General features: G+C 43.2%; 1 protein-coding gene across 1 annotated transcript in view; it reads left to right on the top strand.

Moving 5' to 3' along the window:
- TG (thyroglobulin) overlaps positions 1-19,172 on the top strand; it is a 439,344-nt gene that overhangs the window by 49,331 nt on the left and 370,841 nt on the right. Inside the window, exons 6-11 of the mRNA XM_089685945.1 lie at positions 1,406-1,512; positions 3,612-3,755; positions 5,002-5,187; positions 12,040-13,116; positions 14,501-15,082; positions 17,972-18,211. Of these exons, the coding sequence (XP_089542071.1) occupies positions 1,406-1,512; positions 3,612-3,755; positions 5,002-5,187; positions 12,040-13,116; positions 14,501-15,082; positions 17,972-18,211 (2,336 nt within the window). The remainder of the gene's footprint in view (positions 1-1,405; positions 1,513-3,611; positions 3,756-5,001; positions 5,188-12,039; positions 13,117-14,500; positions 15,083-17,971; positions 18,212-19,172) is intronic.

Below are 19,172 nucleotides of genomic sequence, written 5' to 3' on the forward strand. Positions count from 1 at the left end.
ACTGTACAGGGACATGAGTAAAAATTTCCAGAGTGGCTCCATAAACCGCTCCAACACCTCCACACTCTACTCCACGTGCTACCCACGTTGTCCAGTATGCACGGGGCCGGCGCTATAAACCTCCCAGGCGCAATTTATCATGGGGAAACTTGCTTCGTATTGCAAAAAAAATTTGTAAATGCATTAAAAACCACTTCATCCATTCCGGAGGTCAGAAAAAAGTATAAAAAAAGTATTTTATCTGTTCAAAACCCTTTATACATGCAATTTAACCCCTTGCCTACTGGGCACTTATACCCCCTTCCTGCCCAGGCCAATTTTCAGCTTTCAGCACTGTTGCACTTTGAATGACAATTGCACGGTCATGCAACACTGTAACCATATGACATTTTTATAATTTTTTTCACACAAATAGAGCTTTCTTTTGGTGGTATTTAATCTCAGCTAGGTGTTTTAATTTTTGTGCTTTAAACAAAAAAAGAGCAAAGAATTTGAAAAAAGAAAAAGTTTTTCTCTTATAAAATTTTGCAAACAGGTAATTTTTCTCCTTCACTGATGTGTGTTGATGAGGCTGCACTGATAGGCAGCACTGATCGGCACTGATAGGCAGCACTGATGAGGTGGCACTGATAAGCTGGCACTGATGATGGGCACTGACTGGTGGCATTACTGGGCACTGACTGGCAGCACTGCTGGGCACTGATGGGTGGCACTGACTGGTGACACTGCTGGGCACTGACTGGCAGCACTGCTGGGCACTGATGGGTGGCACTCATGGATGGCACTGCTGGGTTGCACTGATGGGGACTGGTGGGCACTGATGGGCACAGGTGGGTGACACTGCTGGGCACTGGTGGGTGGCACTGATGGGCACTTGTGGGCGGCAATGGTGGGTGGCACTGCTGGGCACCGATCATCAGGACACTGATCATCAGTGCCCTGATAATCAGTGCCGATCCCTCCTCTGACAACTGCCGGTTCTCGGCAGTACTTTCCTCACACTGAAAGTGCAGCCGATAGCCGGCAATTTCATTATTTTCAATGGATTTTTATTCGTAAACTGAAAATTCCGTTAACCGAGGTGTGGTAATTCGAGGTACGCCTGTATGTATGAATGAAATTTTTCTGCCCAGAGTTCTGCTTTCATTTCATGACATTACAATATGGATTGTATAGAGAAAGATTTGTTATAACAACTTTTAACACAAAATAGAATTGTTCAAACGCCGCAGTTATTTCTCTGCACTCTTGTTATTATGTTTTTATAAACTTACAAGCGCTGGTATAACATGCGGCTGTGATGGAAATCTGAGAGATATTGTGAGATTTATTTATGGGTGTAAATCTGTTCTTCCAGATCCATGCTCGGCTAAGGGAACTGATCATTGTCCTTTTCTCCCCGCAGGTCTCCAGATTCCTTCAGGTCATTCAGTTCCCTGCAGGAATCTTTCCCAGAGATTTCAGGATACTGTTACTGTGCCGATCTGCTTGGCCGCGAGCTGGCGGGAACCGGTGAGTGCTGCCAGGCTCTAAAATTCCTCATTTTATCCTCAGGGGACAAGAATATTTTCAGCTAACCTCACTTAGCTGCTGTGCTAAATTGGCAGTTTCTGGGCCCCCTTGCCCAGGGAATACCCTCAGGCAGCTGAGTGAAGAGGAGTATTCATCTGGGATCTGAGGAGGTTCACCAGAGAGTTGGAATGCTCTTAACCTCCTTGGCGGTATGATTCTTTCCGATTTTTTGTGCTGAAAGCGGGACCATTTTTTTGCATGGAAATATGTAGTTTTTTATTGTAGGCTGTAATTCTTAGGAATAACTCACTGAAATCTGTCCGAACAAGAGTCTAGTAAACATCCCGGGTATGATAAAATTTGAAACACGAAATCATAAATTATAATTTAATAAATAATCATAAAAAATAATAATATAATAATAAATTTAATTCAATAATATAATCAAACCAAAAACACTGAAATTTGAAATACAGAGGCAAATTCGCACATCGCTGAGCAAAGTCGCAAAATCGTTTTCAGTGTCTGATGACGAATTTCCCCCACGAATCATTATCACTCAATTCTGCAAGTGGTTCTGATTTACTATACGCTGTTCTAAAACTGCTTTTGACGTAAAGGGACGCTTTTTGGACGCCATGGACTTTTCTAAGTTTCCAGGCAGAAAGAACAGTCAAAATGCAGGCAGGGCACAGGACAAAGCAGTAGGGACAAAATATATGTGAAATGCATTGAAATAGCAATGACAGCAAAAATGACATTTTTAAAAAATTTCAAATTTGCCGCCGGTTCCGGCGCCCGTACGTCCTGACGTCACAGGGACCGGAACACAGAAGCCGGATGCCGGCATCGGCCGGAGGAGATGGCCGGGGACGCTGCAGGGGACACATCGCGGGAGTGAAGGACAAGGTAAGTGCTGCAGGGACTCCCTGAGAATGCCGCATGGTAAGCCCGAGTGTAGCTCGGGGTTACCGCTCTTGGTATTGAAATTTTACCCTGAGCTACACTCGGGAATACCGCTAGGAGGTTAAAGGAGAGATTATTTTGTCCACATCTGTACAAAATTGCTAAGGAGTTTGTCCTCAATTTTTCAGTTTCCTTGGGCATCCCATACACCCCTCAAACCCATCCAAGTTCTAAACCCCTTAATAAAATCTCAAAACCAAGCTCAGAGACTGTTTACTGACTCTTGAGTACAAAGTGTGGAATTAAATGCATGTTGCCTGGCTGTGCAGAGCTTTAGGAGGACCCAAAACTCAGCGAGTCCTAAAGGGGTAGTGCTACATGTGTTACAGAGCCTCTAGCCTATCATTGTGCCCCCAACCTCCAACCGTGTCCCCCAGCCCCTGGTAGGGCCCTACAGTTTCCTATATTGCTCCAACCTCCTGGAGAGACCCCATCTCCCACAGTTGCACCCAGCTTCCTCTAGAAACCTCATCCCCTACAAGTCTGCTACAGGGTCCCCTAACCCGCTCAAGCACCCCCATCCCCCCACACTGACACACAGTCTCATCTGGAGCCTTCCAATATTTCAATACATATTTTGTATTTCCATAATTTTATTGTGTGAGTATAACATTGGGGCATGGAAGAATATACTGGGCCCTGGTCATAGTAAGGTTGACAACCACTGATCTAGAAGATAGCTTTAGGCTGATTACATTCACAGGCATAGTTGATGTGTAACTAAAGCAGTGGTACTCAACCTTCCTAATGCTGCGACCCTTTAATACAGTTCCTCATGTTGTGGTGACCCCCAACCATAAAATTATTTACCCAGTAATTATAATTCATGAGTGTCGTTTTACCTCCAATACTGCTGCTTTCAACACAGTAGCTGCTTTTAACAGAGTAGCTGCTTTCAACACAGCAGCTGCTTTCTACACAGTAGCTGCTCTTTACACATCGGAAATATGTGTTTTCCGATGGTCTTAGGCGACCCCTGTGAAAGGGTTGTTCGACCCCCAAAGGGATCGCGACCCAAAGGTTGAGAACCACTGAACTAAAGTAATGAATCACTGTGTATACTTTATAGATTATACAACAGATGAATCCCATCTGTGATTTGTACTTATCTTTTCTTCCCTGCCATCTTGTAGGGGTAGAGCTCCTGCTTGATGATATCTATGACACGGTCTTCTCTACACTTGCCCAATCACGTACATTCACTGAAACTGCCATCTATCGGATCCTACAGAGGAGATTTCTGGGAGTACAGCTCATTACTTCTGGCAAGTTCAGATGTAAGTGCTTAAATATTCTAGAATCCAAAACTGAAAAGTCTGTTGTTTTGTGAATTTACAGTGCCTTCAATGCCAGTGGTCATAGCTCTATCGCTTTTATACAGCACATGCTTTATGTACAGTATTAGAAAGCATGCATTCATGTCATAAACCACCAAAACACAGTGGGCCTAAAAAAAAAAGCAGGCCATTCGTTTAGCTAAATTCCAACCATGTACCTTCAGCCAGCCATTTGTGATGTAGATTTTAGAATTGAAGACAATGAAAGTGATGCTGATATGCCTAATAATTCACAAAGCCCAGATGATCCTCCTCATGTTTGATAGATGGGTTGAATGTAAACACAGGAGGGGTTGTGAACTGTCTACATTAGGGGTCTCCAAACCTTCTAAACAAAGGGCCAGTTTACTGTCTTTCAGACTATAGGGGAGCCAGACTGTGGCCAGTGGGAGTAGGCAATGCCTGGCATCAATGGGAGTAAACATGCCCTATCATTGGTATTAGGGGAGGAATAGTGCCCCATCATTGGTGTCAGTGGGAGTAATTATGCCCCATTATTGGTTTCAGTGCCAGGAATTATGCCCCATTTATGGGTACTGTAAATACAGAAAATACAGGTACTGTATTTTCTGTATTTGCTGAAAATGCTCTTGGCTTAAAAAAAAAATAGAAAACGAATGCAGTCACCTCATCTAAGGACTGCAAGCTGCAATATATTACATTTCTGTTTGTGGGTTTAGTTATCCTTTAAGGAGACACTGTTGTTTTGTCCAATCAGGGTGAAAGATGGTGTCTCCTGTTGACGTCCTCCCCTATCAAGGTATACTCACCTATTGGTGCTCCATATTTGCCTCCCCACATCTAGTTACGGGGCAGTTTGTTACCTCCCCCATGAGACAGTGCTCAGGTCTGAGCAGCCAATTGCCATGCCCAAACACTGTTGAGGGGAGGTACAGTGAGATCAGTTGGGTACACTCCAAGACCAAGGACAGGAAACTTCATCAGGTTTCCTTTGCTTTCCTGAAATGGAAAGATAGTTGAGTTAAACCTTCTCTTTGGAGATAAAGATAGTAATTAAAATCTGGACTCAGGAAACCAAGGTAGGAAGGTGAAGCTGAGGGGTAACTGCATCCTTTTACTGCCTTTACAAGATTTTATGAGCAAGTTACCCTCTGAAGTTCTACGCATGTCCATAGTTACTTAAGTCGGAATGCTGCTAATTACTTTTACTGGATCTTCTTCACAGGTCCTTCAACATGTGAGATACAGAAGTTTACTGCTTCCCAGACAGGGGATATATATGTGCCAACCTGTGATGAAAATGGTGACTTTGTGCCAGTCCAGTGCCAGGCAGGTGGACAGTGTTGGTGTGTGGACCTCACAGGACGGGAGATCTATGGATCTCGAGCAGCAGAAAAACCTCTACAATGTGGTATGGAATACAAATATAATAGAATGTGCACTTTTGTCATTTAATTGTTTCATTATTATTATTATTATAGAGTATTTATATAGCACCAAAGGGTTTGCTCAGCGCTGTACATTAGTATGGGGGACAAGACATGACAATACAGTGTTTCATGGTTAAAAAGAACCAGTCAAGGGTGGGCATTTTTTTAAAGGTCCAATTTTAAAGCTGAATTTCAGAAATTCAGATACTTTGTAAAAACTGCCCTCATACCATAAGTTTGGTCTAACGAGGTGCTTGCCACCTCGTAGACTTATCTCTATTATTGACATCTGACAGGTTTATTATGCTCCAGGAAGATAACTTCCAGAGCTCATAGGTCCAAAGCTGCTCACTGTGGTCTCACTTTCTTCGAGAGCAGAGTCGCTGGGACTGCTATGCCTGCCCTTCTCCTCCTTCTACCCATTAACAGAAGCCTTTGTGTTATGTGAACCCATTCACAAAATGCAAAGGCTTCTGTGAATGGGCAGAAAAGGGGAAAGTCAGGCATAGCTGCTCTGCATGCTTCACTCTTTTCATAGCTGGAGTGTATCATCTGATGAGCGCAATAAACCTGTCACATACAGTGTAAGAAATAGAGATAAGTCCCGGAGGTGACATACACTTAATTGGACTTAACTCACAGTGTGTCTGTACTTTTTGCAAAGTTGTTGAATTCCTGGAATTCAGGTTTAAAATGTTACTAAGCCCCGGACCTTGCATTCACTATATTTGCTCTCTCACAGTACACAGAACATGAAAATATGATTATTTTAGTAAGTATTTTCTCATCAGCAGTATACTGTATAGCAGTCTTCTATCAGTGTCCGGCCAAGCACTGGTTAAACCTTGTATATGGAGTTTTCATTTTCCTCTGCCTGTGCTTTGAGGCTGCAGGACCCCTGACCCTCTGTCTGGACAGTGCTGATTGGCCCTGTGCTGATCACATGCACTCTCCAAAAGAAGAAAAAAACTCTAGCCGTACAAACTAAACTGAGCATGTGCTAGTGCTCTGCACATCAACAGATGGATTTAGGACAGTAGAAGAAGGGGAGGATCAGAGAAGACAGGATCAAACAGTCTTTTATACAATTCTGAGGATTAACCCCTTAGGTTCCACAGTGAGTATAACAAGCATGCTTTACTGCATCTACAGACTGATTGTACTGTTGTGGGTTTAGCAACGCTTTAAGTAGATAATATGTAATACATAATCACAGTGCAGCCTCGTTCTCAGGAATAGGTGTGTATGCTGTTATTTAGTTGTATTCTCTCCCTGTCACAGTAGAAATGTCAGCCTGGTATCAAGCTGTAAGTCCCCCCCCCCCTCCCCCATAGAGGATGACCTATCTCCAGCCTGAGCTCAGGGCTGACAACTATGTTCTGGTTTTAATTTTTACTTAAGGTACAGATTTCCTCATACGGCCCAAAACCTCTATAGCAGGATATTTGGTGTTCCTCCACATCGTCTCCAGTGCTTTTGTATTTCTATTTATGGGACATTAGGTTCTAATCTTGAGCTGAGGAAAATATGCAGCTTGCCACTGTTGACTTCAATCCCTGGGAATGCTAGTCGCATGGCTGTCATGCTGATCCATAGTTTCTATGCTTTCCCCATAGCTGTCCCTGAACGATCGCTCAGATCAGGAGTTTTAACCAGTTGCATGATTGTTCCTTGTCAGTATTTTGAAATGTAATGCACCCAGAGATAACCAGGGCAAGTAGCATTTTCAAAGAACAAAGGTATACCGCTCAGTCAAACAATCCAGATCAATCCACAACAGGTGCAGTCTCAGCTTGCCACCACACACAATGCAATAGGAAGAAGGGTCAGCCGCACACCTTAGGATAGATGAATATAGTGTGTATTTATTGATCCATAGGACACAAAACACCAGGACATGAATACAGGAGCTGTTAACGCGTTTCACATGAGCTTGTGCTTAATCACAGCATTTTCAGTAGGAGGTCATCATCATTAGCAACATCATTATTTCTCTTGGCACAGGTATCCAATAAGCTCTTTTGGTGGTCAGGGACTGATTTCAATGTGTCAATGTTTTCTGTAAATGTGCTGCAGATAAAGGGTCTGCATGATGTAAACGAGTAAAACAATATACAGTACAGGCTCTTTTGCCAAATTGTAAATCCTTATATTTTGTATCAAAAACTATTCTGTAAACCTACAAATATACAATATACCTTAAACCAGGTTCACATTTGTGCTGTCGCGTGGGCTGTGATTTGCACGGGCACAAGACCATCCATTTGAATGGACTCCCGTGCCCCGGGACACACAGGGAAGAAGTCCCTGCACTACTTGGGAAATCGCAGCCCTCACGGGAACCGAGGTTCCCAGTACGGTTGGGATTTCCAGTGCGTGCGGTGTGCCATTAGAATTCTTGGCACCCGCCTGCGAGTCCCACATTCCTCTGTGTGGGTGGTGCGGCTGCAGGTATTTGTGCGGGTCCCGCAGCGGCACCACCTGGCACAAATGTGAACCAGGCGTCAATGTCAGTGGGAAAACCGGAAACTGTTAGGAAGCTTCAAGTGGTCTGGGCTCTGAACTGAAATACTGTGGGTTTGAGTATCTATTTATTTATTTATTATTTATTTCAGGTACTTATATAGCGCCATCAGTTTACGCAGCGCTTTACATATATATAGTACATTCACATCAGTCCCTAACCCTCAAGGGGTGTACAATCTAAGGTCCCTAACTCACATTCATACATACACATACAAGTCCAAGTTAGACAGGAGCAAATTAACCTATCAGCGTGTAGGTATATATATATATATATATATATACATATATATATATAATCGTATCTAGCTATCTACCTTTTTTCCTTTTTCTCCTTTTCTTTCCTTTTCTTTCTTCCTTTCCATCTCTATGAACAGAATATGTAGCCATGGACTTTGTGTGGGCATATAGAAGAGAAACGGAGTACCATAAAAACAACTTTATTAGGTATCGGTAAAAATCTATGATACAACGTTAAAAATTACTCTCCACATAGGGATTCACAACATGCAAATATTCTGATTACAGATCACATGTGTACTCAACGTGTTTCGGGAATTCTTCCTCAGGAGCACATGTGACTGAATCGGTACACTGGAACCCACTGCTAATCTTTGATAGAGTGATATCAGGCAGTAGGGTAGACTGGAATTCATAGCGTGTGCATGTTGCCCATAGAGGTGCAAAGCCAAGGTGAAGCCACTGCCTCTCAGGGGGGAAATTCAAGTACATTCGGTAAACAGCCAATGGTCTTGTACAAAGAATTATAATGTAGATGGAACCACCCAGACCCAATGTGCGTAAGTCACCATAACGTAGCATGGTAGTCAAAGTGGTCAAGGCACATATATTCCAAAGAGGGGGCTCTTGATAAGTATCTTAGAAACAAATTCAGTTCACATCATCCAGTCTCCTTTCTATCTCTTCTCTCTCTCCCTCTCTCTATTCCTTCTTCTCTCTGCCCTTCCTTTCTCTCTCCTTTTTTCCCTCAACTCCCTTGAGTTTAGTCTCAACAGCAATGTAAAGACTGCAATCATGTAGGAAAAAACAGGATCTTGCTCCAACTTGTAGGAAATAGATCACAGATTGAATGTACTCTCTATGTGGTGCAAAATGTGATGTCCATACAGCTGAATAGAGTAGACTAGACACTCACCAGCCACTTTATTAGGTACGCCTGTTCATTTGCTTGGTGACACAAATTCCTAATCAGCCAATCACATGGCAGCAACACAATGCACATAGGTATATAGACGTGGTGAAGACGACTTGCTGAAGTTCAAACCGAGCATTAGAATGAGGAAAAAAGGGGATTTACCTTGACCTTGAATGTGGCATGGTTGTTGATGCCAAACGGGCTGGTCTGGGTATTTCAAAAACTGCTGATATACTGGGATTTTCACTCACAACTATCTAGGGTTTACAAAGAATGGTCAGAAAAAGAGAAAATATCCAGTGAGCAGCAGTTATGTGGACAGACGAAAATACCTCATTGAGGTCAGAGGAGAATGGGCAGATTGGTTCCAGATGATAGAAAGGCAACAATAACTGAGGTCAATACGGACCAAAATATTTGAGGAATGTTTCCAACACCTTGTTGAATCTATGCCACCAAGAATTAAGGCAGTTCTGAAGGCAAAAGGGGGTCCAACCCGGTACTAGCAAGGTGGACCTAATAAAGTGGCCGGAGTATGGATAATAATAATGATAGGCAACATGTGGTTGGTGCTATGCACTCAAAATATAGGAGCAGCTTGTAAATGATGAAACAATTTCACGCCTCTCCACCAAATGGCAAGGGCAGATAAGTGGATAATGCCTCAATGGGTTCAATGTCCATACAATAATTATTGTGTCTCATCTCCCGTACGTGTGAGACACTATGGATCCAGCTACTTCTATAGCCGGTGCTTATTTTTGACTCCAAGCATTTTTTTCAAGACCAGCATTGGTAACAGGAATGCAGAAGGAGATGGTGTGTCTGCCTGAAATCACTCTGCATTTTTCTTGCTGGTGCTTATCTTGGCAAAGTGCTTGGAGGTGGAGATGAGCGTCGGCTATCAATGCAGCTGTCTCTTTGCTAGCTGCATTGTTGAATGGAGGCAGAGGGAGAGAGGTCTGTCCTGTCCGACCACATAGCTAGCCTTCCACAGCAGGTAGAAATAAGGGGCAAATATTCCATGTTCTTTGTTCCCTGGGAGACATATATAAAAAGAAATGAGACTTCTTCTTTAAATAGGTATTTAACCTAAGTCGCTCCAGTTCCTTAAACTGAACCTCTCCAAAACAGAGTTTCTTGTCTTCCCCCCAGCCCGGACACCACCCCCCATTGACTTCTCCATCACATCCAACAATGCCAATATCAAACCCGCCCTGCAGGCCAGAGTACTTGGTGTCATTCTGGACTCCAACCTATCCTTCCAGCCCCAAGTCCAATCTTTAACAAACTCGTGCAGACTCCACCTCCGCAACATCGCAAAATCCACACGTTCCTAACCCCAGAAACCACTAAACAGCTCATCCACTCCCTCATCATATCACGACTCGACTACTGCAACTCCCTCCTCACTGGCCTGCCTCGCCACTGGCTATCCCCGCTTCAGTCCATCCTGAATACGGCTGCCAGACTCATTCACCTTTCCAACCGCTCCGTTTCCACCACCCCCCTCTGCCAATCCCTCCACTGGCTTCCGATTGCACAACGGATCAAATTCAAAATCCTAAGACTGTCGTACAAAGCTGTCCACCATACTGCCCCAAACTACATCACTGACCTAATATCCAAGTACTGCCCAGCACGCACACTTCGCTCCTCACAAGACCTCCTTCTCTCTAGTTCCCTGGTCTCCTCCTCCCATGCCCGCCTCCAGAACTTCTCCAGGGTGTCACCCATCCTCTGGAACTCCCTGCCCCAACCCATCAGATTATCACCTACTCTCCTCTCCTTTAGGCGCACCCTGAAAACCCATCTCTTCCGGGAAGCCTACCCCACCCCCTGCTAACTTGCCGACCTCCTCCACTCTTCCTACCACTCCATCCCCCACAGCTATCTCCTCCTGTACCACTATCCCCTCCCTCCTAGATTGTAAGCTCCAAAGAGCAGGGCCCTCAATCCCCTCATGTTTTGCATTGTATTGGTATTGTTCTGTCACATGTTCTGTCCCCCTTTGTATTGTACAGCGCTGAGTGAACTATTGGCGCTTTATAAATACTGTATAATAATAATAATAATTTAACGTATAGATTTAACATTGTCCCATGCTGCCTTGCTGCTGACTTGCTGGTATTGCCCTGCTGTGATCCTTCATTTTCTGCACAACCAAATTTTTTCTGATGATTTGACTACTTAGAACTGCTCATGTTTATTTACTGCAAAGAAAGTTAATTAAAGGTCATTCAGTATTGTGGAAACCAAGTGAGATCCATAGTACTCTGTAAGTCTTACTAGCTAAAGTGTGCCCATCCATTGAAGGGATTAAATACGGAAGGACGTATCACTGCAGTGGTACAATGGTACAATGCAGGGGCGGACTGACAACTCATGGGGCCCCCAGGCAATAGGGGATCATGGGGCCCTTGTGTCCTTGCCCAAACTCAAAAATGCCTATGAAAAAGGTACCAGGGGCATCTCATGGGGCCCCCTACTGACCCCGGGCCCTCGGGCAGTGCCCGAGTTCTCGAATGGTCAGTCCACCCCTGGTACAATGGTAGTGAGCACAGAAGCAGGCATTAGTGCAGTGGCAAGTGAAATGGGGACATGTGATAGAGGTAATGAGAGCAGGGGGCAGAAGATGGGGGTCAGGTGCAGCAGTGACAGTGGGGGTTGGTTTACAGCTGGTGTACAGGGGTAGGAGGATGGGGGAGGGGTTGGCATGAATGCACAGTGGTTGTGCATGGTGGGGAGAAGGGGGGTGCAGGCACAGTGTTGTCAGATGGGGGGGGGGGGGTGATAGGATGGTTTTTCATCCTACTGGTCTCTAGAGCATCAATAGGCCATTGACTCATATAAAAACATCAGACTGGAAAAATGGCTGCCCACATTCTTTCAATGTAACACTAGCCTTTAAAGTTTTATTTACAAAAAAATAATTTGTTTGCACTTGTTCTTGTCGACTTCATGAGAACCTGTAACAAAAAAAATGGAGAGCAACCCTGAGAAAATCGGTTAGATACTTCAATTCCTTTTGAAATCTAATTGGTGCTATCATCAACACTTCACTTTACCATCTCTTATTTTTTTCAGACCTTTTAAGCGATTTATAAATTCAAGGTGTACTTTATTTGCTATTTTTATTTGTTCACATCTACAGATATCTACCAGGACTGCCCTGTAAAAAGAAGACAAGCTCTATCTAGTCTATTTTATGGACCAACGGGCCACTTTGTTCAGCAAAGTTTGTTCTTGACACAAGGGGAAGAGTCGGGAGCCAAGAAAAGCTTTAATTATTGCTCATCCTACATAGTAGAAACCTTCTCAGACTCAGGACTACTGTTTGAATTGGCAACAAGTGTGGAACTTCCTCTCAAGAGCTTCATCAGTGAAATGATTAAGGGGCTTTTTGAATCCAAGGAACAGATACAGCTTGCTCTGAAATTTACTTTTAACCCTATAAGATTTCAACAGAATCTGTTTGGTGGAAAATATCTTAAGAACTTGGGTTTATTCAACTTTACAGGAGCAATTGGTACAAAGAACAAGTTTAGTTTTACTGATTTTTTCCAGCAGATTGGCCTAACGGGAATGTACAGTGGAGGGAACTTTAAAGAGCTTGCAAAGTTATTTTCTTCTGAAGAAGATTCTTATTTGAGTCGTGATTCCAACAATTCAAAACCAATCTTCGACCTTAACCAACCTATCCTGGCTAGTTTTGGGCGCACTGTAAATTTACAGGAAAACCAGAAACGAGTTGGGTTCTTTTCATCCATTTTAGAACGTAAAGAATTTGCAGCCTTGCTCCGAGACATTGTTTCCATGCCACCAAACATTGCTGATGATATTTCTGAGGCTGTGAAGATAATAATGGCTTCTAAAGACTGTAGAAAAGGCAAGGAGGCTCTTGTTCCAACTTGTACAAAAGAGGGCAGATATGAAGAAATTCAATGCGATCAGTCTGAGTGTTGGTGTGTAGATGAAAAAGGACAGGAAGTTCCAGGATCAAGAACATCAGACAAGAAACCAAAATGTCCCTCAAAATGTGAGAAGGAACGAGAGAGTCAAATACTCCTAAGAAAAAGTCAGCCTGCTGGATCTGATTTGTTCATTCCAACCTGCGATCAGAACGGAAAATATAGAGCAGTGCAATGTACTGGCAAACACTGTTTTTGTGTCGATTTAGAGGGCAGGAATATTCAAGGAACCCAGAAACTATTTGGAGAAGACATTCAATGTAAGTTTGAATTTGTCTTCGGATAATGTGGAATGAATACATTGTAACTAAATGCATACAGTAAAGGACCACGGAACCTTGCCAGGGCATTTTAAAGTTGTGAACCTAGATAGAATGAAGAAAGTGTAGGCTTAAATATGGGTTTTATCACCTGTTTCATGTCTATAACATAATAGATAACCCAAAAGGGTTTACATGCCAGATAATCCTAAACATTACTTGTTATTTTTATGAATATTCAGCAGGTTTTCTTGATTTTAGCTTACTACTACTAGAAAACCCATGACCTAAATAGATTAGGACATGACAGCAAAAAGGAATACCGTACTATAAACAATGCAGATAATTATACGTAAAGAGGGCCTTGCACTTCACTTGCCAGTAACTTTTCTGCCTTTGGTTCTCCTGCCCTCCTCTCCTTCTTCAGCCACTGTGTGGCCATCTTGGTTAAAACCATCGTCAAGAGCCAGCTATCTCTTCCTGGTTCTTCTAGCTGGCCCCGTAATGACATACCATTGGATCTCACTCATACAATAGGAGATCTTGTGCTGTCTAAAGGTGAACATAGATGCTTCTTTTTTTTTATTGGGCTGCAAAACAAAAAATATGGATTCTTCCATCCACACAAGCAGGCTGACTGCATCCGCTGATCAACAAAAGTTTTCTAACACTCCCATTCGACAGAAGTCAATCTAACGATCGACTTTTGTTGAACTGGAACAGCCATACATTAATCGAAATTCAACTTGTCCTTGTTGAACCTGTTACGTTTTTAATCCATCTAAGGCCAGGTTTAGTTTGCTTACATACAGGAGCACATACCCACAGTTTTTCGACCTCCTGAGTATATTGTGGCCATGGTTACCCAGGAGGCCATAGGAAGGGTAAACTTATGTCACTGGCAGCTAGGCTAAGGAACCAGAAGTCAGGGACAGCTGGGAGTACTTTACTTCTTTTGAAGTATTTGTGTTTGACTTTTTAAAACAATTATTTTGCAAGTGGGGATTATGTAAGTTAGGTAAAATGTAATGTTGCTAAAATTAAAAAACTGTTTTTAGTGTACCTATAAATATATACGTATATACTATAGATCTATATACAGAATAACACCTACAAGATGGTAAATAGAGATGAGCTTGGGCAGCTTCAGTACTCATCCTGAACTCTGAACTCCTGTCTTCTTGATGAGCCTTTGGGCTAGGTCATTCCCCATTCCGTAGCACATGCAAGAGTTCAGGGTTTGGGTTAGAAATGAGTTCACATACACCCAAGATGATCTTTAAAACTAAAAGTGTGGAGGAATTTGAATTCAAAAGTTGGGCTTTTGGGAGCTATTATAGTAAATATACAGCATATGACGTCCGTCTTTCTTGTCCTTTTTCAGGCCCGAGTTATTGTCAGTTAGCTGCCAGCAGTGCCTTTCTTCAAGCAGCTAATAGCCTGCTATCTGATCCTGAAGAACTTCCTGAGCTGTCCGAAGTGTACATTCCCCAGTGTACCCTTAATGGTGAATGGAGCACCGTGCAGTGTAGTGGTCCCACCGAGCAAGCCTTTGAGCTCTATGAGAGATGGACAACACTAAATGCAAGCATCTCTTTCCTTGAAACTTTAAGTGTACTGCTAACATATAAAGAGTCAACATCACAAAGTTTTTCCAACTTTCTACAAAAACTATATGACCAGGGACATCAGAATGTCTTCCCCGTGCTCTCCCAATACATCCGTTTCAGCGACCTTCCAGAAGACGTTATATCTGGGAATATAACCGCAGTGCCATCAGATAATTTACTGCTCAACCCGTATATTTTTTGGAGATTGTTGGCAGGTAGTTTAAGTAACTATCCAGGTTCATACAGTGATTTCTCTTCACCCCTCGGCCACATTGAGCAACGTAGCTGTTGGTGTGTTGATTTTGATGGACAGAAAATTCCAGGAATGGCAACTGTGTCAAAGAAGGTCCCAAAATGTAAGTAGGAGATTTTTTTTTATTATATGCCAGCTGCTACATTACAACCCAATAAATACATTTATAAAAAAATTTTACTTTTAGTCCAAAATATATAGAAAAAAACGTATATAAAAAGCTATATATTGTAGTTAAAGTGATTCTAAAGGCAAACATTTTAATTGGAAAAAAAAAAAAACTCAAACAAATGTCATACTTACCTACTCGGGTTTGTTTTGTACAAAGGAAATGATCCTCCTCCTCTGAGGTCCCCTGGTGGAACTCCTGGCCCCTCCTCTGCCGAGTGTCCTCATAGCAAGTGGCTTCCTATGGGGGCACTCATGTGTGCTCAATCCCAAGCCGTCCATTGACACACAGAGTGCAGCCTAGCTCCACTGCTCCCTCCACACTAGCTGTGATTGACAGTAGCAGGAGCCAATAGCTGCCATTGCTGCCTCTCTGTCCATTGCAGAGAGAGGGAGAGAGCTGAGAGAGATGCTGCTTTTGTACACATTGCTGAATTGAAATCTAGCTCAGGTAAGTATTTAGGGGGGCTGAGGAGGGGAGGAGAAGGTTTTTTTTAGAATATATAAAATGCAATAAAGGATAAGTTCATCTTTTCTGCAGAATTTCACTTTTCATAATAAATAGAAGCATTTTCCAATGCCATTTTTGGCCCAACCCTCCCAATGTGCTTTTTTCTCACTTACCTCATTCACAGGACAGTTACTTTTTTGCCAGTTTGTGACATTTTGAATTGATTTTCAGATTGCATCATTTCCTGTCTCAGCATTCACTTCCTGTAGGCCATCTCCCAGAAGCCTTCACATCCTTGTTGCATCACAGAATAGGGTGTGATAGGGCATGTTCACCACTCTGGATCACACCTCCCTCCAGGGGCGGACTGACAACTCATGGGGGCCTCGGGCAATAGGGGATCATGGGGCCCCTGTGTCCTTGCCCAAACTCAAAAAAGCCTATGAAAAAGGTACCAGGGGCATCTCATGGGGCCCCCTACTGACCCCGGGCCCTCGGGCAGTTTCCAAATGGTCAGTCCGCCTCTGCCTCCCTCATTACAATACTACCTTTCTCCCATCAGCTATGTAGTACAAGGGTCTGTCTGATTTGATACCGATTGAATAGATGGTTCAGGTGCGTCCTCCTATTCCATAATTCTGGTAAATCTAAAGGAAATTGTACAGGGATTGTACAATCAGATTGCATAGTGTATAGCCATCTTTATACAAGTACATAGGAGGTAGTGGACGGAGACACTCAGTTGTCAGGTCCTGTTCACATCTCCGCGTAGCGAAGACTCACATTCCCGCACGCGTTTGTTTTGGGTGTTTTGAAGCAGTTTCACTCGCCACGCATAGGGCAGCTTATTCACTTGAACGGTCTGCCCCACACGCAACAATCACCCCAGAGAAGTGCCAAAGATTTTTGTGCGTTACTGATGTTTTGGTGAGTTTGCCGCACTTGGGATGCCTTTAACATGTAACGCCAACACTAACACGATGCATATTTGCAGCATGTTTTCTGAAACGCATGGCAAAGCATGCATTTTCTGTGCCATTTGAAACACACAGATGTGAATGGAGCCTCATTGTGCTGGGTAAACACACCCATTTCACTTTTAGGCCCCATTCACACTGAGAGTAGAGGGAGCGCACGTCATTTGGCTCGTTTTTCCAGTGACACACATAAGGCAGCCCGTTGATTTCAATGGGCTGTACTACAGGTGGCAAAGTAGCTCATGGGACATTTTGGAGTGGGGTGTGTTGCATGTTTTTTACTGCGTGTTTTGCTGCATTTGTCACTCATTTGTTCATGTGGCTTGTTTCTGTGTTTGGTGTGCCATTAACAATTAACTTTATAATAGGAGGACACACCATCTATCCAATCACTTTGTATCCAATCAAGCAGGCCCTTGTATTACATCAGGGGTGTTCTGTGGGCTGCATTGGGGGCCCAGGGAGTTTAGCATGCGGCCTGAGCCCGTCTGTAGAGTCACTGGGGTAGCCGGGTAAATGCACGTGGGGAGAGATCCCGAGGATTCTGTGAAAAAATAGTTGATGGGTAATGGGTGTTTACTAATGAAGTCAGTGCAGGATGTGTGTGCTATTGAGATCAGCTGGTAATCTGCTTCCTGGTCATATTGGCTCCTCTGTCCTCTGTCTACATTCCAGCAATTGAAAAAGCTTTCTAAGAAATTTACCAAAGGCTAAGGTAAGGCCTTGCTCTCCAGATCAAATAGAGCTTGTATATTTTTGCAACTGAGATACATTAGCGGTATATTGGTGCAAAGGGGAGCTAGATTTTAGCAAAAAAAAAAAAAGGTGAACTTAGCCTTTAAGGTACAAACCCTTCTGCCTTTAGAACCACTTTAAAGTAGACCTAAAGCCAAAACGTTTTTTCAATTCGTATAGAGTAAGGGTGCATTATAACCCTTGTCAGTTTTTATTTTTTTTGCCATTTGTGTCTCATTGCAGATACTTCCCTTTACTTCCTGTCCCATAGCTAAAACAGAATGGAAAGGAAATCCCTCCAAAGTGAGGGAATCCCTGGTTGTCATCAGAACTAGTGTCCCTAACTGGGAGATTCCCTTTCCATTCCTTTTTTGGTGACTACCCAAAATTTGGGATTTTCCTTCACTTACACTCTGTGATAGCAATAAATAGGACAAATAGAGAGTGAATCTTCCTAATGGGGATAACGACAACACAAAAAACCTGACTGGGCTCAATAATCCCTCTCCAATCTATCCAAAACTAAAAAAGTTTTTCTTTTCCTTACTTATACTTTCTTTATTAAACAAATAGTGAAATGTGATGTAGAGTTCCTGGGAGCTGAAGTATGAACTCCTCTACAGCCTTAGATGTCAATAATATAGGTTTTGTATTTCTGTAGGTCCCAGAACGTGTGAATTGGCCAGAATGAAGTCCCAGCGGTTCATGGAGGAGGCACAGAACATAATTGTTGCTTCTAATATCACCCATCTACCCCTGGGGCTCAGTTTCTTACTGGCCAATGGAATACAACTGTCAGGAAGAGATCTGATATATACCGAGGAATACAAATCTGGGATCAAACTCTCTGAAAGTTTCTTGAGGAAGGACATGTATGCCATACAACTTGCGGCATACTCAAGTACGTAGAGGGTCATATTCACATTGACGTTTATACTGTACATTTCCTCCACAGTTCTGTAAAAGGTTAGGGCATACAAGGACTATAATATACCGTATTCTTTAGTATTTATCAAGCTTGAGAGGATGTCAATTCCTTTGCTTCCAATGGAGTTCATATGAAGTGAAAGGTTGGGGGTGCGGGGGGGGGGGTAAGCCTGCTTACAGCACATACACTCACCGACCACTTTATTAGGTATATCTGTTCAATTGCTTGATGACATAAATTGCTAATCAGCCAATCACATGGCAGCGACACAATGCATTTAGGCAACTTTATTAGGTACCGCTAAAAATCTATGATACAACATTAAAAATTACTCTTCACATAGGGATTCACAACATGCAAAGATTCTGATTACATGTGTACTCGACGCGTTTTGGGAATTCTTCCTCAGGAGAACATGTGACTGAATCGGTACACTGGAACCCACTACTAATCTTTGATGGAGTGATATCAGGCAGTAGGGTAGACTGGAATTCATAGCGTGTGCATGTTGCCCATAGAGTTGCAAATGAGTAAGCCAAGGTGAAGCCACTGCCTCTCAGGGGGGGAATCCAGGTACATTCGGTAAACAGCCAATGGTCTTGTACACATAATTATAATGTAGATGGAACCATCCAGACCCAATGTGTGTAAGTCACCATAATGTAGCATGGTAGTCAGAGTGGTCAAGGCCAGGGGCGGACTGACTGTTTGGAAACTCGGGCACTGCCCGAGGGCCCGGGGTCAGTAGGGGGCCCCATGAGATGCCCCTGGTACCTTTTTCATAGGCTTTTTTGAGTTTAAGCAAGGACACAGGGGCCCCGTGATCTCCTATTGCCTGGGGGCCCCATGAGTTGTCAGTCCGCTCCTGTTCAAGGCACATATATTCCACAGAGGGGGCTCTTGATAAGTATCTTAGAAACAAATTCAGTTCACA

Source organism: Staurois parvus, unplaced genomic scaffold (genome assembly GCF_062004578.1).
Source record: "Staurois parvus isolate SC_StPar_1 unplaced genomic scaffold, SC_StPar_1.0 ptg000389l, whole genome shotgun sequence".
NCBI classification, from domain to species: Eukaryota; Metazoa; Chordata; class Amphibia; order Anura; family Ranidae; genus Staurois; species Staurois parvus.